The sequence below is a fragment of the Phytophthora parasitica genome (assembly GCF_000247585.1).
Source record: "Phytophthora parasitica INRA-310 unplaced genomic scaffold supercont2.6, whole genome shotgun sequence".
Taxonomy (NCBI): domain Eukaryota; phylum Oomycota; class Peronosporomycetes; order Peronosporales; family Peronosporaceae; genus Phytophthora; species Phytophthora nicotianae.
In genome coordinates this window covers 810,977-831,116 of record NW_008648992.1, presented here as the reverse complement: position 1 = coordinate 831,116, position 20,140 = coordinate 810,977, and the positions used below count along the sequence as shown (strand labels likewise).

Sequence of the window (20,140 nt, the reverse complement as noted above, 5' to 3'; positions counted from 1 at the left end):
ACCTGTGGTGACACTGAATTTGCCGTCGCGGTATTCGGACTGGCAGAGAATTCCACCGATCTTGACCTGGTTGGCATAAATGTCATTGGGCCATTTGATCTTCACAGGGCCAGCACTACCGGGAACTGCGGCGTGCACTGCCTCCACAGCCTTAATGATGGCCAGCGAGACGAGGTACTGCACGAAGGGTAGCGTGGTGCCGTCCGTGAAGACGCTTTGGAAGGAGAAGGTAAGGCATCCCTCGGGTGACGACCACGTGTTGGTGCCGCGGCCCTTTCCGCTCGATTGTAGCTCCGTGTAGCACAAAACACCTGCAGGTGCAGCGGGCTTGATCGTCTCGCGCAGCAGCGTCTGGGTCGAGCCCAGCGAGGGGCTGTATAGCACGACGCCACCCAGCTCCTGCGTCTTGAGAAGTGGAAACAGCTTGCTCTGGACCGGATCTGTGCCACCAGAAGCCACAGAGGCGGGGTACGAGGGCATTGAGGCCTCAAGCCACGCCTGTAGTGCCTGTAGGTGGCGCTCCGAGCGCGCGTAGTAGCGTAGTTCTTCCGTCATTTGCCTTCTGAGCATGTGCGGATATGATCACAGATAACTTAATTTTGAGTGTCACAAAACGGAGCAAAAATGGAATTTGTGAACAGTGGTCTCTTTATTAGACCACATTCTGTTGCTGTCTACGGGTGACGGCTCTTCTAAAAGCAGGATGGTGCGTGCTTCAGCTTACTCGAAGCGCATGAAAGACGTCGAGGCCGGATCCAGATACTTGATGTCCAAATTGTAGCTCGGGCCCATCGAGGAGCTCAAGTGAGCAGCCTACAACAAACAGAGTCTGAGTATGACGCTGACTTCAATAATACTGGAGTTAAGCCGACAACTTACCTTAATGTACTTGCCCTTTGCACCTTCCGGCTTGGCGTCGCTGAGTGCGACCATGAAGGCTCGCACGTTCTCAAGCAGCGCCTCCTCCGAGAAGCTCATCTTGCCTACACCAGCGTGGATGATACCCTTCTTCTCAGCGCGGAACTCCACCTGACCGCCACGTGCCGCCGCAATAGCATCACCGACCTCCTGTGTCACCGTGCCCAGCTTTGGGTTGGGCATCAGACCGCGAGGGCCAAGAATTCGAGCCACACGACCCACAAGCGGCATCACATCGGGCGTAGCAATGCAGCGGTCGAACTCCAGCTTGCCGCTCTGCACCTGCTCCACGAGATCCTCGGCACCCACAATAGTAGCGCCGGCAGCCTTGGCTTCCTCAGCCTTGGGTCCGCGGGCGAACACGGCAATGCGAACTGGTTTGCCAGTGCCGTTCGGCAGACTCACCACGCCGCGCACGCTCTGGTTGGGCTTGCGCGGATCCACGCCCAGCTGGACTGCTAAGTCAATGGTCTACAATAGCAATCACCACGCAATGTTAAGTCGTCCAATCACCAACGAAACTCAATGAAGCACAATTACTCGATTCTGACACCCACCTCATCGAATTTGCGCGCGTTCTGGGCCTTGCATTTGCTTAGAGCGGTCTGAATATCGATAGGAGGCTACAGATGCCATAAATAAGTAATAATCGTTATTATAATCTCAAATAGTAGATAATTAAATGACACGCACGCACCTCTGGCACATTGGAGCGACGAGGCACGAGGCCCAGCGCAGTAGGTGAGCGCGTGGGCTTGGAGCTAGGCGTCTCGAGTGTCGAAGACGCGCGCACCCAGCACGAGGTGGTACGTGCAACGTGGGTCTTGATGGCGCTCGAGGCGGAGAGCACGCGCATGGTCATGGTCCGGAGGCTTGAGCGAGCGGCTAGCGATTGATGGTGCGGCGACAGAGTGCGAATGTTGCACGAATCGTTGAACACTAAAGATACACCATTTATGTGACTTGAATGTAACACTTCGGCAATTTGCAACGTGTTTTTTGCTTCACTTTCGAATTTGGGCTGATAATGAAGATTTTCGTGGCTATCGTTGTGGCCTCTTGGGCTGCTGCAGACACAATCGTGTGCTCTGCAACGGGTGTAGCAACTTGTAGCAGCTTGAACGGACCCTTTTGCGAAGGTTTGGGACCTGGATTCGCAGTGCCGCCACCACATGCAAGGCAAAACCTCGACATTGATGTAGAGGTGAGACCCTTAAGAGATACTTGGCAAGGAAGGGTCCTTCATTGTCATCTTTCCCGCCACAAGGCTCAATAGCTGTGCGATGTCAGCGTAATGGAATGCAGGCTGAAACTGATCAAATGGTGTCATTCTAGGAGCTGGCGGTTATCGAATCGGAGAAGAATCTCAAGGTCGAGAAGGTTCTCAAGCAGTACGAGTTACAGGCCGCTATTAGCGAAGCAGCTGCGCTCGAAGAGGAAGAGGACATTATTCTTGACATTGAGATGCTGCTGGACGAGAGTATTGCTCTGCTGAACGAGCTGGAAGAGGACGACGACACGAGTCCGATGGCTGGTGCGTTCGCGTTCAGCAGCGCAAACGGAGCGTTTGAGCTGCTGGAAAGGATGGATGGAGACGAGTTGAAGGTGAGTCGTGGATTATTAGCTATGAACAAAAGAAAAAAGTTAAGGCTCAAGTAATCATGTGATCAGGAATTCTTTGAGACGGCGCTGGACGAGGTGCTGCTGTCAGTGGAAGCGGCATTGCAGGAGCTGTCGCCTAACGCAGCGCAGGGCGTGCGGACCTCGTTACGTCAACTCAAGGCACTGAAAGACTACTCGACATATAAATTCCAGCGGCTAGATGAGTCCCAGCTCGCGAGTATCCGACACAAGTTCGCCAATCACCGCCTCGTGGAATTGCAGCAGACCTTCGAGCGCTTGGTGATCGCAGGAGATGCTCAGGATCGGCAGCTGGCGTTTGAGACCGCAGTCTTCCTGTTCCAACTTGCTCAAGAAGAGGCAATTGAGTCGTCGAAAGAGGCGGAAGCTGACACCACCACTGCCGTCAGCGACGTCTATGGAGAATAGTGTAGTCATGTGGGCTTAAGTTTTGTAAGGAATCAGATCTGAGCGCATATCCAACTATTTCGCGCCTACTTTTTCGTTGAATCCATCGATGGCAGGCCACGGCGGGCGCGGAGGCTTCCAGATGTCGGACGGGGACTGGGCCTGCCCCAATCCTGGGTATATTCTGCACCACCTTCATGTTCTCCTTTCTTGTTAGTCGATACTCACTGCCCTTCTTCTGTAGCTGCTCCAACATCAACTTTGCGCGTCGAAATGCGTGCAATCGCTGTCAGACTCCCCGACCCGAAGGAGTGGGCGGCGATAAGGCCAAAACCAAAGGAGGAACCGACTTCCGAGGTCCCCCGGGGCTTTTCCAGCCTGGAGATTGGACGTGCATCACGTAAGAGCTGGAGAATTGATGAGTGAGCCTGAAAGAGAACTTATTGATCCACTCGTGGTAGATGTGGTAATGTGAATTGGGAGCGACGCACCGAGTGCAATATGTGCAAAAGCTCCAAGCCAGGGATGGCAGGACTGGTGAGTACTTGTCTGAGTGGTTGAAGGGGATATGAAGATGCTGATACTACACTGTTTTGATGGTATCAATAGGACGAGAAACGCGATGGTGCCGGTGGTGGCTTCAACGAGCGTCAGGAACGGTGAGATGATGTAAGTGATGAGCATGGTGGTCATGATCTAACGTGAGTGATGCTCCGTATAGAGTCGCATCGGCTAAAACGGAGGTCGGGGAAGATGGCTACGATGATTTTGGCATGCGGAAGAAGGTGAGTGATAAAGCATCAGTTGGTTGAGCACTTTTCTCACTTGGCTCTGCTGCAGAAAGTGAAAGCGTCCAAAGCTGAGCGTGAGGCTGCAGCACTCGCTCGTCTGCAGCAGTCGTACAGGTGCGCGAAAGGGGGAAATTCTTTTAGATATCATCATGACAAAGCTCTGACACTGTTAGTTAATACCAGCGCCATTTACCAACCACCCCAAAGCGCAACCGAATTGCCATCGACTACTTCAGTACCCGCATCCAAGGAGGTTAGAGAAGAAGTGACAGGCAATGCCTCGCAGGACCACGACCGTCGTGACAGCGAGAAGCGGCGACGCATCCGTTCACCAGCAGCGACCAGTGCGCGCAGTCGCAGTCGAGACCGACGTCGTCGCAGCCCAAGCTGTGAAAAGAGGGACCGACGCAATCGTAGTCCTGTAGGCCGGAGCCGAGACCGACGCCATCGTAGTCGAAGCCGCGATCGCAATGAGAACCGAGAACGAGACCGTGATAGGCGTGATAGGCGCTATTGGTGACGTACGCTCGGATGGTACAATTCGAGAGTAAATCAAAATGTCTTTGCTTGTTGTGTCTTTACCCTTCAGGTACGCTACTATTGACCTGTCGGTAAAGGACATGCATCGAACTCAGAAACGTACATGTTGGACTTCGTGCCATCTTATTGGAATGTCTACCATCCGCGGCAGACTTAGCTCTGGGGCAGCGTTCCGCGCGCGCGGTCCACGATGCCCTTGACGAATACAGGAGCAACCTCGAACAGGTTTTTCAGGATAATGTCCGGAATGTTAAAGCTCTTGGCGCGCTCATCCGGGTCCTTGTCAAGCTCGACCTTGACAGACCACAACAGAAGACATCCCTGGCCGGTCGTGTCGCTAAAATTCTTGAGTGATACTCTGAAATGCAGCAAAAAGTCACAAAAAGTTAGAAATCCATAAAAAAAAAAAGTCGAGTGATTGTTCAGAATCAGTCACGTACGCAGTGGTGGCGTTGCGGCGAAGGTGGTCAGCCGACTTGGGGTGGCTTGGGTCGTCGAGAACGGACCTCGAGATCATTGTCGCGCTGCCATCCGGGTTGTCGCGTTTCTGGTTGACAGTCAGACTCTCCTCCTTCATCATGCCTCCACCGACAGCCGCGTCGTTGGACATGGTGAGATTCACCACTCGGCGAATGTACTTGGTGTTGGGGTCCACCTCCTCTAGAATCTCAGCCGTCTCGGTGAACGCAAAACCCTTCTCGAAGCTGACGTCGCCAATGACCGACCACAGGTCGTTCATAACTACACTCGAGTTGCAACCGTAAAGGTGGTGGCGGAAGAAGATGCCCATTTCGTTCTTGCCCATCTCGTACTGCACCTGCAGGCCGAAGTACGTCATAGTGGACGTCTTGGGATTGCGGAAGGCTGTTTCGCAGGCAGTCAACTGCTTCTCCGAGTTTGTCATGGCCTCATTAGCCATCTCAATGAGCCGGTCACGGAACGAGCCAGACTGTAGCTGCAACACCGACGGCGCGGCTGAGATTGTGTTGGACAGCGCAGCCGGCGTAGTGGATGCTGATGACGACGAGTTTAGGATCATGTCCAGTGACGGCATGTTGAGCAGCGGCTGCTTGGTGAAGTAGTCCTGCAGTCTCTGGATGAACTTCATCTGCTCCATCAACGTCTTACGCAGGAACTCGTTCTCCTGGTCCACGCGAGCGCGAATCTCGGCGTGCTGTTCGGCCTCCTGCTTCCATCCGAGCTCCGTGTTGTGCTCCGACGGCTCGGACGACTGCAACACCTCGATCTGCTCCTTCAGGTCCTTCACCTTGGCACGCAGCGCAATCAGCTCGTCCTTCTGGCGCTGTCTGTGCTTACGGGCAGCCTTGGCGATCTGCGCACGTCGCTTGGCCTTGGGGTCCTCGTACTCTTCGGGCTGCTTGCGGCCGTCCTCCCCTGACTCGGCATCAGCGCTAGAGCTGGGAGCCTTGCGCTTCTTTGTAGTCTTCTTCTTCTCGGCGGCGGGAGCGGCAGACGCAGCAGCGGCAGTCGTCGAAGCAGTAGCAGCTCCCGTGGTGGTCAACATAGAGGTAGGTGTGCCGTTGCCACCAAGGCTCGGAAACATCGGCGAACTGGCGCCCATGAGCGAGTTCATGCGGCCGCCATGGATAGGCGCGAGCCCGTTGGCGTTGCCGGGCTGCAGTCCGGGCATGGACAGCGGCATGCTCATACCCATAGGTAAGCCCATACCATTACCATTGAGCTGCGGGGGCGTCATACCCATAGCGTGGCCTCCGCCGGCGTTCTGCAGTGCTTGGGTCAAGCTCCCGGGCGTGGGAAGCGGGGATGAGCCTGAGCCGCCAGAGTTGCGAGGGTTCGTGGCCTCGCGAAGCAAGTTGTGGAAGGCATCCATGATCGATCACTTGACCTTGACGCGCGCGATGTCCTTGATTACGAGCGAAGCGTTTATCGAGCGCTGACCGACGGAGCGTTTACGTAAGCGCGGATTCTCAAGTGAAGGGGCGGAGCCAGTCGTCTTCTTTGCCAAAGTAAAGGCTGGGAGAGAGGGGATTTCGGCCTTACAAAATTCAAGTTAAATCAAGAGGAGGTTGGTCTCGCCAGCTGGCTACAAATTACGTCCAATCGCAGCCGCTCCCGCCACTACACTCGAGCGGATTGGTCAACACAGGTCAGAGCGCATCTCCCTCGGCCCGTCTGCGTCCATATCGCAACTGCGAACAGCCTATCAAAATGCAGTATTTCAGCAGAGTGGTACAAAGTGGGTTCGCTGATTGCGACATCCAGCACTTAGAGTCTAAGGTTCAAACCTACAAACAATTATTTTTTTAAGCTACAATGTTGATGTAAATTCCAGAAGCAAACCGGTTTTTTTGTAGGTACACCTACAAACGATCGTCATTCTTGTTCCGGTGTGTAGCCATCGGGCCGATTGGTTCGCAGCAATGAAGATCATGGGAGCAGAGACCAACACCTCCGTCGCTGCGGGGCCGCCGCGCTTCTCGGGCCACAGCAAGGCTGCAGAGAACGGTTGCTGCCAGTCCAGCGGCGCTGAATGCCAGAATAATGGGTACGTACACGTTTGGCTGCAACGGACGAAGAGATTAATCTGATGCCTTGGTCAAATGGATGCAGGTGCGGCGCTCAGCAGCTCGTCGCAACCAAGACCAAGACTAAGCGCAAACCTTCAGCTGCAGCACTGAAGCGGCGCATGGCCAATCAGATCCCGGAAGAGATTCTGAAGGATCCAGAGCTGACCAAAGCGATCGAGCAGTTGCCGTGGAACTACAATTTCGAGATCCGCAAGACTGTATGGCGCATCCGCCAGGCCGGCAGCAAGCGTGTGGCGCTGCAGTTTCCTGAAGGCCTACTGCTCTACTCTTGTGTTATCTCGGACATTATCGAGCGCTTCACGGGTGCCGACAGTATCATTCTGGGCGATGTACGTTGATGTGCTTGTACAATTAGAAGAGATAATATACTGACGGATGCGTATGATGCTACAGGTTACATACGGCGCTTGTTGCGTGGATGATCTTAGTGCGCTTGCGCTCGGAGCCGACTTCATGGTGCACTATGGCCACAGCTGTCTCGTACCGATTGATGTCACGTCGATCAAGATGCTCTACGTGTTCGTGGACATTGCTATTGACGTCGACCATGTACGTAGCGTAGAACGTCAACCGTATGCAATATATTTTTCAAGCCTAATACTTTTGTTTTGCGTGTGATGCAGCTCATCGATTGCATGAAGCTGACTTTTCCACCAGAAACCAAGGTATGAGTTGTTGATCCAGTCATTTTTGCAGCATATGCCTAACTACAAAATTATTTGCTTGTCTGCAGCTCGCTTTAATGGGGACGATCCAGTTCAGCAGCTCGATTCACCTCGTGTCTTCGAGACTGAAGGAATACTTTACGAGTTTGGTGGTGCCTCAGGTTAAACCACTGTCTCCTGGTGAGGTGCTGGGTTGCACCTCCCCTGTCATCGACGGGGTGGATGCTCTCGTTTTCATTGCCGACGGACGCTTCCATCTCGAGGTATGCTATGATGCTTTAGACCCCACCTACTCTCATTATTAACTCAATCTGTAATGTACCAGTCGGCTATGATTATGAATCCGAATTTGAAGGCGTACCGCTACGATCCATACCCGAAGGTGCTCACGATCGAAAAGTACGACCTACCGCAAATGATGGAAATTCGTCGTGCCGCCATCGACCATGCCAAGGGAGCAAAGAAATTTGGCGTTGTGCTCGGAACGCTAGGACGCCAAGGTAACCCGCTGATTCTCGACCACGTGAAGCAGTTACTGGAGCAGAGCGGCAAGGAATACTTCGTACTTCTGCTGTCGGAGCTTTTCCCCGACAAGGTAATCATTTTGTGCATGCTTGAATGTTGATCTGTAGCTGCTTACACTAACGATGTATCGCGAACTTATATAGCTTGCACGGTTTAAGGACGTTGACGCGTGGATTCAGATTGCGTGTCCTCGCCTTTCAATTGATTGGGGCTACGCTTTCCCGAAGGTGAGTTGGTAGTCTAGCCACGAACGGAGTGTTTTCTAGCAATGCTAATGTTCTCTTGTCACTTTTGTAGCCTTTGCTTACTGCGTACGAGGCGGAAGTGTGCCTGGAGAAAACACAGTGGAAGGAGGGCTCATATCCGATGGACTTTTATGCCAAGGGAAGTGGACCTTGGACGAACTATCACGATCGCAAGAAGACCCAAACTGCAGCGTAAGCTGATTTCAGAAATACTGGAATTCGTTTCTGCATTTTTGTCAATAGCATTGGTCACTCTTTGTTCGAGCTTTAGTTCGGTTCCTTGTAATGGTGTGCATGCGTCACAGGACTGAAGCTATCAGTTCTGTGTGTGCGAGCGAGTCGTACTGACATGAGATTACGAACGAATGCAAAGCGATCAGCTACAAAGTGGACAGAAGAGGAAATTACAAGAAGTAAGTACCTTGGGCTAAGCACTTGCTCAGTCGGAGGGCTGTTTATTCCTGCATGAGATGCTTTTAACGGACTGCGTGGTGCATCCGGGTGGATTCTAAGGATCTCCCTGAAAGAAAAATTTCGAAATGTTAAAGGCGTGACAGCTATACACGTTTTCAGCAAACACAGACTTACTCAAAGATAAGCTCCTTGAGCCGAGATTCCGTCAAGTCTTCTTTTTCAAAGTCGAAGCTGAAGCAGCTATCTGCAACAGGTTCGTCCTCCAAGTTGTGCAATGATGCCAAGTACGGATGTTCCAGAGCTTCCTCCACAGAAACCCGTTTTACCGGATCAAAGACAAGCATACGTTGGAGCAAGTCGATGGCTTCGGGCGTAGCTTTCGGGAACAGTTTGGCAAAGGGAACACCAGGTCTCATGGGTTGGTTTTTCATGAATCGTTTGGCTCTCTCGCTGACAACAAAATGCAGATCCTCTTCACATGGAGTTCCGATCTTGTCACAAATGATCTGGAGCTGGTGGATATAGTCGTCACCAGGGAAAAGTGGTGTACGACCGAGCAGCTCTGCGAAAATGCACCCAGTGGACCACATGTCGATTGCCTTGGTGTATTCTCTGGAGGAGAGCATGATCTCGGGCGCGCGGTACCAGCGTGTGACGACGTATTCCGTGAGTTCCATGTTGTCTTCCTCAGGCGTGACACCTCGCGATAAGCCGAAGTCGCACACTTTCAAGTCGCAATTCGAATTCAGCAAGAGATTCGACGGCTTTAAGTCCCGATGAAGTACGTTAGCAGAGTGAATGTACTTGAGTGCTCTCAAGATCTGGTAGAGGAAATATTGCACATGATCATCAGTGAGCGGTTGCCTCGAATAGATAATTCGGTGCAAGTCGGTCTCCATGAGATCAGCGATGATGTAAACGTCTTCGAACTGAGCCAACGATGGCGGCGGCAACAAGTCCACAATAGTGATCACATTTTCGTGATCGAAATGCTGCAGGAGTTTAATTTCGCGTAAAATACGCTTGGCATCCACGAGGTCTTCAAAGGCCCTTGATATTTTCTTTACGGCCACTTTTTCGTTGGTTTCGATGTTGTCAGCCGAACTACGCATGATTAAAGTAAATGTTAAAGCTATGAAAAATAATTCGAAAGTCAACATAATTTCTTACATGACGACACCGTAGGCACCGCGACCAATGACCTTGACAAATTTGTACTTTTCATCGATCTGAAAGTTTGTTCCAGCTACAACAAAAGAGTACGTCCCCGGTCGCGCGGGAGGAGCAGCAACCGCCGTAGTGGTGCTTGCTTTACGGGTCGAGCTCGCTGCATCACCAATAGGAGCGGGATTTTCAGAGGGACCGCCAAGTTTGTCGCCTCCCGACAATCCTTTCGCCGACAGATTCCTTGAGGACGAGTGAAGTGGCGATCCAACCGATTTCAACGGAGAGGAAGCAGGCCCAGTTGGAGTGTAGCTAGCCATCCTGTCGCGACACTTCCGTTTGTCTTGTGCGAGCTAGCGGAGGTTTAGATAAAAGGTCATAGAAAGAAACTAAATTTAAGCAACTGTCTCGTCCACCGAGTCTTAGTTGTCTAAGTGAATGGATGCCTCACCTAGTTACCACCTGGGCACTCCGCAACGCTGTCTTCGTTTGCCTGCTGGGCTGGCAAGCGCAACTAGCGCTTTGTGCTGGCAACGAGACTCTCAGCTGCGGCTCACACACCCAACGAAGGATCTAATCTTTCCAGTCAACGCGTTGCTCTCGAAGGAAACTCCAAACGGCCCGCGAAATTCCATCCGGATGGCGCACGGCAGAGGTCTAACGTAGCCAAAAGCAGCGTTGCCGCCTATTAATAACCGACTCTCACATCAACGGACATGACGGAGTCTGTCACACTGGGAAGGCGGCCGTTGGCAATGGACGAAGACATAAATAGATAGGAGTGATGGTCGCTTCAACTTAGAGTTGCCTTTTCGTTTTCCTCCAATCCATGATCATACCTGTTTTTTTTTCTCTGATTGTATAGGTCAAAATTTAAAAAACTTGGATACTGAATAAAACCTCCAGTATCCGCACTTCCCGAGGTTTTTTTTTACTTTTGTTAGGGAGAGATCTTTCCACACTGCTGCAAAGGGGAGAAGAAGGCAGCGAGAATGGGTCAAGGCCAGAGCGGACTGCCGCGCCAGACGCGTGAGGAGGCTGCCAAGAAGAAGGAAGATGCGGCCAAGCAGAAGAAGAAAAAATTTGAGCCGCGTGGTGGTGGCCTTACGCGCAAACGCCGTAAGAAAAAAGGACCGTCCGCCGCTGTTCGTATCCCAACCGTGTATCCGACAGCTAAATGCAAGTTGCGTCTGCTCAAGATGGAACGCATCAAGGATTTTCTGCTGATGGAGCAGGAGTTTATCCAGAACCAGGAGGTTATGAAGCCCAAGCAGGAGAAGGACGAGGAGGAGCGCTCCAAGGTGGACGATCTGCGTGGCACCCCCATGGGTGTCGGCACACTCGAGGAGATGATCGACGATAACCACGCCATTGTTTCCTCTTCTGTGGGCCCCGAGTATTACGTGGGCGTCATGTCCTTCGTGAACCAAGATATGCTCGAGCCTGGCTGCTCTGTGCTGCTGCACAATAAGGTCATGTCAGTTGTGGGTATCCTGGCCGACGATACCGACCCCATGGTGAGCGTCATGAAGGTAGACAAAGCTCCACTTGAGTCGTATGCGGACATCGGTGGATTGGAGACGCAGATTCAGGAGATCAAGGAGGCTGTGGAGCTGCCACTGACGCATCCGGAGCTTTATGAAGGCATCGGTATTCGTCCACCCAAGGGCGTTATTCTGTACGGTGAACCTGGTACGGGCAAGACGCTGTTGGCCAAGGCTGTAGCTAACCAGACATCTGCGACGTTCCTGCGTATTGTCGGTTCCGAGTTGATTCAGAAGTACTTGGGCGACGGTCCAAAACTTGTGCGTGAGATGTTCCGTGTGGCAGACGATCACGCGCCGTCAATTGTGTTCATTGATGAAATTGATGCGGTGGGTAGCAAACGTTACGACTCGAGCAGTGGCGGTACGCGTGAAATTCAGCGTACGATGCTGGAGTTGCTGAACCAGTTGGATGGTTTCGATGAGCGTGGCGACGTGAAGGTTATTATGGCAACCAACGCCATTGAGAGCCTCGATCCCGCCCTTATTCGTCCTGGACGTATCGACAGAAAGGTGTGTACAGGCAGGTTCTTAGCCTGTGTTTGGTTATACTGAAGACTAGTTTGTTTATGCATTGCAGATTGAGTTCCCGCTGCCAGACATCAAGACCAAGCGTCGTATCTTTGGCATTCACACAGGTCGCATGAGTTTGGCTGATGATGTGGATCTGGAGGAGTTCGTCATGTCCAAAGACGAGCTTTCTGGAGCTGACATCAAGGCTGTTTGCACGGAGGCTGGTCTGCTCGCACTACGCGAACGTCGTATGCGCGTGACGCAGTCGGATTTCCGAAAGGCGAAGGAGAAAGCGCTATACAAGAAGAAGGCGAACATTCCCGAAGGACTCTATCTATAATCGCATAGAGAGACGAACCCCTGCTCCAACGCTGAGGCAACCTCTTCGATTAGGGTCTACATGGAACTACCACATTGCAAACCCGATTTGATTCTTCAAAGTTGTGTGAATTCTTGACACTGACACGATACTTTCTAGAGTTTTACTGCTACAGAGAGAGCATTACATAGAGTTCGAGTAATTTATCTGCCCAGCAAGTTAGGTCGGAGGGATGAGAACCCCGGCAGCCAGGATATCACGGCGAAGCTGGATCTGGATGTCTTTATCTCGGCAGGGCCTTTGTACGTCGAGGATACGCGGAATGACGGACTTCTGAACAAACCGCCAGCCTTTTTTTCGGTGCTCGTACTGGCCGTGACAAGCTTGACGTCGAATCGGTTGGCCAAGTTGACGAGATTTAGTCGTTGCGTTTCCAGCAGGACAGAACGTCGTTTAGCATCGGGATTCTTCATGGCCGTGTCGGTGATGGCATCGTGAACGGACAGCGCACTGCTAGTCGGATCGTCGAATGCGTGGCGTCGCCAATTGTGAATGGCATTGGCCCACTTGATCATGGCCTTGGAGGTGGCCGCGGCAAAGTAGTAGGTCTTTTCGCACTTGCTGGCCGCCACAAATGCCCCTGCCTGGTCGTTGCGCTTCACCTCGAGCGCGTGCACCGCGAACCGGTTCGGACAGACGCCGGCATTGTCACTAAAGAGTGGCTGTACGCGGATGCGATGTCTCGTAAGTCCGACAGACTCGCGCAGCACTCCACCTGGCCGGTCGAAGCAGCGCAACATGCCATGCTCCAGCACACAATACTGCAGCTGTGCACTGCGTTCCTTGGCGAAGACGAGCAGGAAGCCCTCCATCTATTGACAAGTGAACTTTTGGTGGTGACAGACTGCGAGCAGAGCGTTACGCAGGCGTTTCTTCGCCAGCAATAGACAAAGCCGAATGACTCTTTCAACGCAGCGAGACTTCCGGCTGTCGAGCCCACGCTCTTCCCTTACACACCCGCGTTGTGGTCTCTATTGCGCCGTGAATGGCCGCATGACTTGACTCCACATCTTTACATTCTCTCTCTTCCCAGCTGTCGCACTGTTGTGACTTGCGTAAGTCGCATGATCACGGAGAAAGCTAATGTTGCGGAAAGTCTTATGATCATCGATAATGTTGCGCCAAGGCTGTTGCTTGGAGATATGAAGATCACTTAAAAATTAAAGAATGACACACATCTGATGATAGCGAAGTAAGAGCCCGGACGGCATAAATATCGTGGCAATTTATAAAGAACACATGATGAGCGAAGTTTTAGGCGCTAACAAAACTACTGGTATGGTTAAGTGCACCTCGAGTGCTTCATCACTCCCGTCCTTCGTTTTACCTAAGCCGTGTGTTTCTCTCTCTTCGATCACTGGTTTGACATTTGGTTCCGTAAATTAGCCTGCAGTATTAACAGAGTTCGCCCAAGTCAGCAAGCTAATGCCTATTTTGAATGAACTAGAGATGTACTCAAGCTCCAGGATCTGGACGACGCACCGTGACTCTTTCGATGGGCGTTGAGGTGTTCGGGCGTTCCGACGATCGCGAGGGATAATTGCCATAACCATACGGCCTGTTACCAGGCGCCTGAGTTTCGCCATAGGCGGCGTTATACTGCTGCTGAGAATATGTTCCAGGCAAATTCGGATGCGGTGCGTGGTTGAGATTCGGATAGCCGCCCCACACATTTCCAGCGTTGTTGTAGTATTGCCCGACACCATAATTGCCCACATTTCCGGCCGGGGTTTGAGAATAAACTACCACACGCTCAGGTCCAATATTGTCCAAACCCATCTCACCCGGCGGACCTCCACCAGCCCATGGTACTGCATGCTGCATAGACTGCTGGTTGTATCCACCCCAATGAGGTGGCGCATTCATTCGTTGATCACCTTCATAGTCGCGGTATCCAGCTTCATAGTCCTGAGTAGGAGGCGATCGACGAGACCGTCGCATCCGATTCGAGCCATTCCCACTACGCTGCTGCCGAGGATCCATACTACCACCACGTCCACCCCTTCCATCGTTGCGCTGCGCGGTTGCAGGTCTGTAGGAGGATGACTCGGCGGTAACTGGCTGGCCCTTCATAGAGCTGTTGTACATTTCCGCTACTTCGTAGTATTTTCGAGCTGTGCGCTCGTGCAGCATCGCTAGTAATTGCTGCGCTCCTAACTGTTTGGCAATTTTCTTCGTTGAGGCGACGCCCTGCAAAAAGGGTTGAGTTAGTAGAAACTACCACAAAGAAGTACAATTCCATCATACCTCTGCAACTGTGCTGCCGGCAGTCACAATTGTTTTAAAGAGCTTCACGCCATCTCCCTCCACGGGCATCGTGTTGTAATTAATTGAAACACCACGGTTCCGGTTCTGGTATTCTTGAAGAACTTGGGCTGGCGTCTTGATCGATAGCTCCATGCATGCCTAGCACAAATCCAGTCATTCCGGTCTGCATATTATAAAATACGTTTGTGAAACTTACCTGGAGAACACGGGGATCGCCAATGGGCAGTGTCTTGAACTCTTCCAGAGTCTACAGGCGATAACGACAACGTTAATAATAATGGCGAGAATTAATAATAACTACAAGACGAATAGCCCACCATCGACTGCTGCTTAATAACATTTCCCTTCTGTTCCGTGGCCACTGGATCCAATTTGCGCTTCTTCGTCTGAATCTGCTCCAACTACAACACATTAAACACATCTTGCTCAGTCTCACTGCCAAGTGCATTGTCAACAGAGGAGTTGTCTCCCTGTTCGAGAGCTTCTGAAATCCTTCCTTACGCTACTGGGTTCGTGAGAATACAACGCTGTTGCAGGAGTTGCCGCATCTGCTGCGCCCAAACTTTCTTTTCGTCTCCGTGCAGCGACGTTCGATCCAGACGTGAAAATGCTCAGAGGCGGCACGTGCTGCTTCACGAGGCGATGCAACTCCGGCTGCGACAGTGCGCCGTCACTGCCAACATCCAATGGATACGGCCGCGTCCAGCAAACGACTCCCAAGCCACCGTGAACGTAGCAGGGTAGACCCGATACGTGAATGATTCGTTGCCAACCCGGAGGCAACGAAGCGTCTGCAAATGAGGAATTATCATTGCTATTGCAATTTGATCTGCTGTTGACGCCGCCACTGTTGTTGCTGGAGTCCGCAGCGTCAGATGCAATCACCGCCGAGCTAAGCTGCATGAGTCCTGTGGCAGACGCGAGGCTGTCCAAGTGATCGGCGCTCTCAGCGCCAGCATGCATCGCTCACACCTTGTCGCCCAGCAATTTCAATAACTTGGAAATGAAAAGTGTGCAGATCAAGTTTTATCCAATCACACGTTGAAAAGGAGATTATTAACCAATTAAAGACTGTATTGACGAATATCAAAGCAACTTGCATAAAAACGATAAATAATGCGTGAGCAATCCACTCTACCACAAGCTGCATCAAGTGAGGCGATTCTTAGAGATGCTGTATCATTGGGCGCTTGTTGCAGGAGGACGCTGATCTATTACCACGGCATGATCGTGTGAAAATCCTCACTCGTGCTGTCGTCACCTTCAGGTAATTCTTGCCTCGCAAGGCGCAGGCGCTCAAGTCGATGCTCCAAAATCTCACTGCGGTCCCGCATACAGCGCAAAATCTCCTCACCAGTGCGCACGGCACACTCGTCGTGCTCATCTAGCAGCGTATCGTCAAGCGTAATAGATCCAAGTGTGGTATCAATTGTCGTATCGCCTTCCTCAAGCAGTGAGCATCCGTTCTTCTCTCGAATATACTTGGCTGCCTGCTTGGCTATCCTCAGGTTAAGCGCACGGTTTTTTCGCCGCAATGCCTGGTTGTCCTTCTTCACTTGCTGCAGATACTTGATCTTCTGTTGTGGGTTGCTGCTACTGGCCAGCTTGACGTTCTCGGCATCCGCACGGTCAGCGTCGGCAATGGCGTCGTCACGCTGAATTCTCAAGGCGTTTCGCTCGAGCTCATACGTTTCCACGAACGTCCTAAGCGTCCGGATGGTATCCCAAAGTTCATGCAGGTTGTGCTGACAGCGTTCGTGGTTTTTTAGAATTGTTAAATCCTCTTCCATGACCATTTGAAACGCTGATGGCTCACCAAACATCGCCATGGTCAAGCGGGAAAAGCTTTCTTCGTGGTCTTTGGTAGCGTCATCGTTCTCCGCGTCACACGATCCCTGCTCTCCACCTGCTTCAACCAATCCACTGGAGTCATTTGGTGGGTCAACTGTTGTCTGAGCTTGGAGTCGCGCGTTTTCCTCCTCCAGTCGGAGTACTGTGCTCTGAAGCTGCTGTTTTTCATCAGTCGTTTCTTTCAACTGCGCCTGCAGAGTCTTAATCCTATTCAGAAGGGTGGTGACCGCTAAAGGAACGTCGTCGTCGCTAGATTTCGAACTGCTGTCCTTTTGGTCGTCTCTGCTATCGTTCACTTCATTGGTCCGTGCACATGTACCCTCTATTCCTTCACTAGACGACACCGAATCCAACTGCCCAAACTCGTTGACACTCTCTTTCGGTGCCGGTTCCGCGTCTCTCTGAAGATCTGCAACGTCGCGTGTTACTTCGTTCGCCTCTGCCGCCGGAACTACATGCGACTGCGTGTCTGGGACGGATTCCTGTGAACACGAGCGAAGTCTGCTCTGTTGTGCTGCTTCCTGTACCAGTCGCTGAAGTCCATCGAGGCGCCTCCGCATCTTTCGCATGTGCGTCTGCATCATGAGCGACTGAGCGCTTGCTTTCGAGCTGTTTGCCACCATAACCGAATTCTTTGCTTCTTCCTCTTGTATGTCATTGGTGTCGTCTTCCCACAGCGGCTCGCTGCTCTCCGAGCTATTGACGGAGCTAACGACACTCGTCGATCGTTCCCACGGCTTGACCTGCTTCCTAACGTCGCTGACGCAGCTCTCGGCTGGGGATACAGTAGTGCTGCTACCGGGCGTATCCACGTACTCCTGAGGTTGAATCGTTAAGGACGAAGGCTTGATCGGCGAGGAAGGCGCCTTCCGAGGTTGCCTTGTCTCCATTGCGGTGCTTGCTTGAAGCATTCTCCGGCACTGGCTTGTGATGGCTGCATGATTTTAGGTGATGAATTATAAAACGGAGGCTAAAAATTGAGGAATGATAACTTCAACTTGTCCGACAAGATGCGCCGAGATATTTTTGCGGGTGGCCAGTATTGGCCGACGGCCAGAGCGCATGGCTACGCTTCCTCGCTCGCTTACTTGTTGCGACTGCGTTGACGTTGAATCAAATAGCAGCACATATAGCAGCACATGCAGCTTACTCGCATTGAACAATACCGCTGCCAAATCTTTCGCCTTGCTGACGAGAAGCGACTTGGACGCGACGGTGGCTTCGCACTTTTACCGGTCCGTTTTCGAAAGGCCCGTTTGGTGGTCAGATGTACAAGTTGCAGTTGTTGCTTGACATGAACTTGCTGAGCCTTTGTCGATGGCCCTTGCTTGATTCAATGGTCACCGACAATGCTCCTCCGTTGGCCCATCTGCGGAGACCTTGCACCGAATTCGAAGCCTGAAGAAGAGTTCCGCCGCTGCATTGCGTGGCGCCTTTGCAAAGGAAAGAGGAAGCAGCAGCAGCAGCGATCATTGCCAGGAGGTGCAAGTCGCTGGAAGAACCGCAAGCTGTTGTTGTCGGCCGGCTGCGCGACGTATTTCGGGCCCTAACCTCAGGACCGGGAGGGCCACCGGTTGGCGATATGCGATCACTAGGCTGCAAGTGCATGGCTAGCAACCGCCTACGTTCGCCGCCTACATTGGGCTCCGCTCGGCGCCTCTGTGCCACCTCCACCGCTATGAGAGCTCGCCTAGTAGTACATGATCACCTCGCTAGCGCTTGCCAGCTTGAACTTGGTGCGCATACATTGGCCAAATGGATTTTGCGCGCTCCGAGCTGGCTGACACTCGAAAAGAGTAGAAACTGGCCTTGCATACAGAAACAGAGACAAACCTTCCGAACCCTTGCACGACAGGAAGCACAGAGACGGCAGCCACACGCTGCCCATTCTCCAAAAAGCCAAATCGTAACGACCCAGGCTCGAAGGAACCGCCCGCAGATCCGTAGCGAAGCCATTAGCTGCAGTAGGAACTGCCGCAGCCACCCGTTCCCACCATGATCGAGTCCGAAGTGGCCGAGACCCTCATGAGCTTATCAGCGCCGGACGAGCGCAAATTCGCCGACAATCCGCTGTACGCGTCCGAACCACCGTCGTCTTGGCAGGCTGGAAAGAAGCGCGGATTCGCAGCATTCGACGGAGGCGTGGCCAGTTCGCTGCCTTCGTCGAGCTTCCTACAACCGCATGGCGACTCGTACAGCTCGGCGATGGCGCTGCTGGCGCAAAAGATCCAGGAGCGCCCACTCACATCAATGATCCCTGGCCGCGAGGACGACAGCAGCAACAGCAGCGACGTGGATATGGACTCTAGCGAAGCTAGCGACGAGTCCCCCGAACGCCGAACGTGGTCATCATACCGCTCGCCCTTCGACGGTCTAGTGGCCGCAGCGGCTTCCAACCAGGACGACAATGACAGCTACTCATCGTCCAACAGCAGACCCATCTCGATCCCCATGCGCGGCGGCAACAACAGCAGCAGCATGAGATATCGCGAGCATTCGTCGTCTTTCGACCGCACCTATTCATCATCGTACGGAAAGAAGTACAAGTCCAGCAGCCTGTCGCGCGTGCAGGAAAACGAGTCGTTCCTGGGTCGCGACAGCAGCCCCACGGGCGTCGAGGATGACGGTACGTGGTACGACAGCGACTACAAACAGCGCGTGCGTCTGGCATCCGTGTGCTCGTCCGATGGTAGCGAGTACGGCGGACTGGGCCGCCAACACTTGGAGGAGTTCATCCGCATGGAGATCTCGGCCGCCAATGAGAGCGATCAGCGCAGGGAAGGCACGTCGCCCTCGTCTGAGGGCAAGTACATCGGCAGCTACTCGCCTGAGGCTCGGAGAAAACGCATCGAACGTTTTCTCGAGAAGCGTAAACGCCGCGTGTGGGCCAAAAAGGTGGACTACGATGTCCGCAAGAACTTCGCCAACTCACGCTTGCGCGTCAAGGGTCGCTTCGTAAAGAAGGAGGACGAGGAGCTGCTGTGCCAGCTCATGAGCTACACGTGAGGACGGGGCCAGGCTTCCGTGTGGCGTGCTCTTCTTCGTTGCTTTGCTTTCCCGCCCGTCATAGTGTAGTTGTATAGAGAAGGCATTGGGACCGACCCAACTGCATGTACGTAGCTGCGAGCTAACTAGCATTATCAATCCATAAAGAGGATTCCCGCATCATCCACGCCTGCCGAGCCGGCAACAAGATCACCTTCCGGTGTCATTTCCACAGTGTGGGGCACCGGGAGCCAGCAGATCGTGGGTGATGGGCGTCCCAATGCTGCCCATCGGCGTGTGACCGCTGCGGTCCATTGCAGAGACCACCAGGCGGCCAGCCAGCTGGGCAGCGCGTTGATCGCCGTTGTCCATGGACGACATCGTGTTTGCATGCGCTTTCTTGCGTGTTGATGGTCGATGTCCTAGTGCCCCTGCCCTAGTTGAAGCCATCATGCATGTGAACAGCGCTTGCGCTTTGGCACTGCAGGCAGAAGTAATCCACACAGACAGCGCGCTTATGACCGTTCATTCCTGGCCTTCTACAGTTTTGGGCTTGGCAGCATCAGCTTGAGACAAGCACCCGAACTCGAAGTTCGAGTCGAGCTGCGCGGGAATTCAAGATGGCTGTCCACTTCTGCAGGATACACTTGACTTGAGTCACGAATCGACAAATCGTTACCAGAATGCGCAAGTTGCTCGATGGTGTATGGTACCTAAACTATATCGTACACCATCGAGCA

The 20,140-nt window shown here is 52.8% G+C and overlaps 13 protein-coding genes across 16 annotated transcripts in view; 6 read left to right on the top strand and 7 right to left on the bottom strand.

Moving 5' to 3' along the window:
• The window catches only part of PPTG_03967 (ribosomal protein L1), a gene marked incomplete at both ends in the record, with an annotated part of 1,901 nt that extends 1,331 nt beyond the window's left edge, over positions 1–570 (bottom strand). Inside the window, one exon of the mRNA XM_008897772.1 lies at positions 3–570. Coding sequence (XP_008896020.1) covers positions 3–570 — 568 coding nt within the window. The remainder of the gene's footprint in view (positions 1–2) is intronic.
• Positions 571–720: 150 nt separating this feature from the next.
• On the bottom strand, positions 721–1,780 carry PPTG_03966 (ribosomal protein L1; the record flags this gene model as incomplete). The annotated part of the gene is made up of 4 exons (XM_008897771.1): positions 721–813; positions 880–1,389; positions 1,476–1,541; positions 1,616–1,780. The coding sequence occupies 4 exons, from the start codon at positions 1,778–1,780 to the stop codon at positions 721–723; spliced, it is 834 nt and encodes a 277-aa protein (XP_008896019.1).
• Positions 1,781–1,945: 165 nt separating this feature from the next.
• Positions 1,946–2,967, top strand: PPTG_03965 (hypothetical protein; the record flags this gene model as incomplete). The annotated part of the gene is made up of 3 exons (XM_008897770.1): positions 1,946–2,122; positions 2,254–2,523; positions 2,590–2,967. The coding sequence occupies 3 exons, from the start codon at positions 1,946–1,948 to the stop codon at positions 2,965–2,967; spliced, it is 825 nt and encodes a 274-aa protein (XP_008896018.1).
• On the bottom strand, positions 2,516–6,254 carry PPTG_03963 (hypothetical protein). Its single transcript, XM_008897768.1, has 2 exons — positions 4,718–6,254; positions 2,516–4,635 (listed from the first exon to the last, which is right to left on the bottom strand). The coding sequence occupies exons 1-2, from the start codon at positions 6,127–6,129 to the stop codon at positions 4,431–4,433; spliced, it is 1,617 nt and encodes a 538-aa protein (XP_008896016.1). The 5' UTR covers positions 6,130–6,254; the 3' UTR covers positions 2,516–4,430.
• On the top strand, positions 3,056–4,257 carry PPTG_03964 (hypothetical protein; the record flags this gene model as incomplete). The annotated part of the gene is made up of 7 exons (XM_008897769.1): positions 3,056–3,123; positions 3,191–3,346; positions 3,408–3,483; positions 3,556–3,605; positions 3,668–3,731; positions 3,787–3,851; positions 3,921–4,257. 7 exons carry the CDS (start codon positions 3,056–3,058, stop codon positions 4,255–4,257), a joined length of 816 nt encoding a protein of 271 aa, XP_008896017.1.
• A 345-nt stretch (positions 6,255–6,599) lies between the features above and the next one.
• PPTG_03962 lies at positions 6,600–9,797 on the top strand. Of its 2 annotated transcripts, XM_008897766.1 has the most exons (8): positions 6,600–6,804; positions 6,870–7,176; positions 7,241–7,396; positions 7,471–7,512; positions 7,581–7,775; positions 7,838–8,107; positions 8,181–8,264; positions 8,335–9,797. In XM_008897766.1, exons 1-8 carry the CDS (start codon positions 6,680–6,682, stop codon positions 8,476–8,478), a joined length of 1,323 nt encoding a protein of 440 aa, XP_008896014.1. In that variant the 5' UTR covers positions 6,600–6,679; the 3' UTR covers positions 8,479–9,797. The 2 variants fall into 2 exon arrangements, with proteins under 2 accessions (XP_008896014.1, XP_008896015.1); XM_008897767.1 differs by having other exon boundaries at positions 6,600–7,176.
• Positions 8,481–10,180, bottom strand: PPTG_03961 (the record flags this gene model as incomplete). Of its 2 annotated transcripts, XM_008897764.1 has the most annotated exons (4): positions 8,481–8,626; positions 8,704–8,802; positions 8,871–9,800; positions 9,867–10,180. In XM_008897764.1, 4 exons carry the CDS (start codon positions 10,178–10,180, stop codon positions 8,599–8,601), a joined length of 1,371 nt encoding a protein of 456 aa, XP_008896012.1. In that variant the 3' UTR covers positions 8,481–8,598. The 2 variants fall into 2 exon arrangements, with proteins under 2 accessions (XP_008896012.1, XP_008896013.1); XM_008897765.1 differs by having other exon boundaries at positions 8,704–9,800.
• A 568-nt stretch (positions 10,181–10,748) lies between these two features.
• Positions 10,749–13,580, top strand: PPTG_03960 (26S protease regulatory subunit 4). Its single transcript, XM_008897763.1, has 2 exons — positions 10,749–11,917; positions 11,985–13,580. The coding sequence occupies exons 1-2, from the start codon at positions 10,853–10,855 to the stop codon at positions 12,255–12,257; spliced, it is 1,338 nt and encodes a 445-aa protein (XP_008896011.1). The 5' UTR covers positions 10,749–10,852; the 3' UTR covers positions 12,258–13,580.
• PPTG_03959 (hypothetical protein) lies at positions 12,301–13,393 on the bottom strand. The gene has a single exon (XM_008897762.1). The coding sequence runs from the start codon at positions 13,106–13,108 to the stop codon at positions 12,440–12,442; it is 669 nt and encodes a 222-aa protein (XP_008896010.1). The 5' UTR covers positions 13,109–13,393; the 3' UTR covers positions 12,301–12,439.
• Positions 13,474–15,604, bottom strand: PPTG_03958. Of its 2 annotated transcripts, XM_008897760.1 has the most exons (6): positions 15,066–15,604; positions 14,882–14,965; positions 14,761–14,811; positions 14,544–14,702; positions 13,779–14,486; positions 13,474–13,683 (listed from the first exon to the last, which is right to left on the bottom strand). In XM_008897760.1, the coding sequence occupies exons 1-6, from the start codon at positions 15,525–15,527 to the stop codon at positions 13,651–13,653; spliced, it is 1,497 nt and encodes a 498-aa protein (XP_008896008.1). In that variant the 5' UTR covers positions 15,528–15,604; the 3' UTR covers positions 13,474–13,650. The 2 variants fall into 2 exon arrangements, with proteins under 2 accessions (XP_008896008.1, XP_008896009.1); XM_008897761.1 differs by having other exon boundaries at positions 13,474–14,486.
• Positions 15,600–19,562, bottom strand: PPTG_03957 (hypothetical protein). The gene has a single exon (XM_008897759.1). The coding sequence runs from the start codon at positions 17,324–17,326 to the stop codon at positions 15,779–15,781; it is 1,548 nt and encodes a 515-aa protein (XP_008896007.1). The 5' UTR covers positions 17,327–19,562; the 3' UTR covers positions 15,600–15,778.
• On the top strand, positions 17,765–17,965 carry PPTG_21543 (hypothetical protein; the record flags this gene model as incomplete). Its single annotated transcript, XM_008898344.1, has 1 exon — positions 17,765–17,965. The coding sequence occupies one exon, from the start codon at positions 17,765–17,767 to the stop codon at positions 17,963–17,965; it is 201 nt and encodes a 66-aa protein (XP_008896592.1).
• On the top strand, positions 18,161–19,832 carry PPTG_03956 (hypothetical protein). The gene has a single exon (XM_008897758.1). It carries the CDS (start codon positions 18,411–18,413, stop codon positions 19,419–19,421), a length of 1,011 nt encoding a protein of 336 aa, XP_008896006.1. The 5' UTR covers positions 18,161–18,410; the 3' UTR covers positions 19,422–19,832.
• The last annotated feature ends 308 nt before the right edge of the window (positions 19,833–20,140 follow it).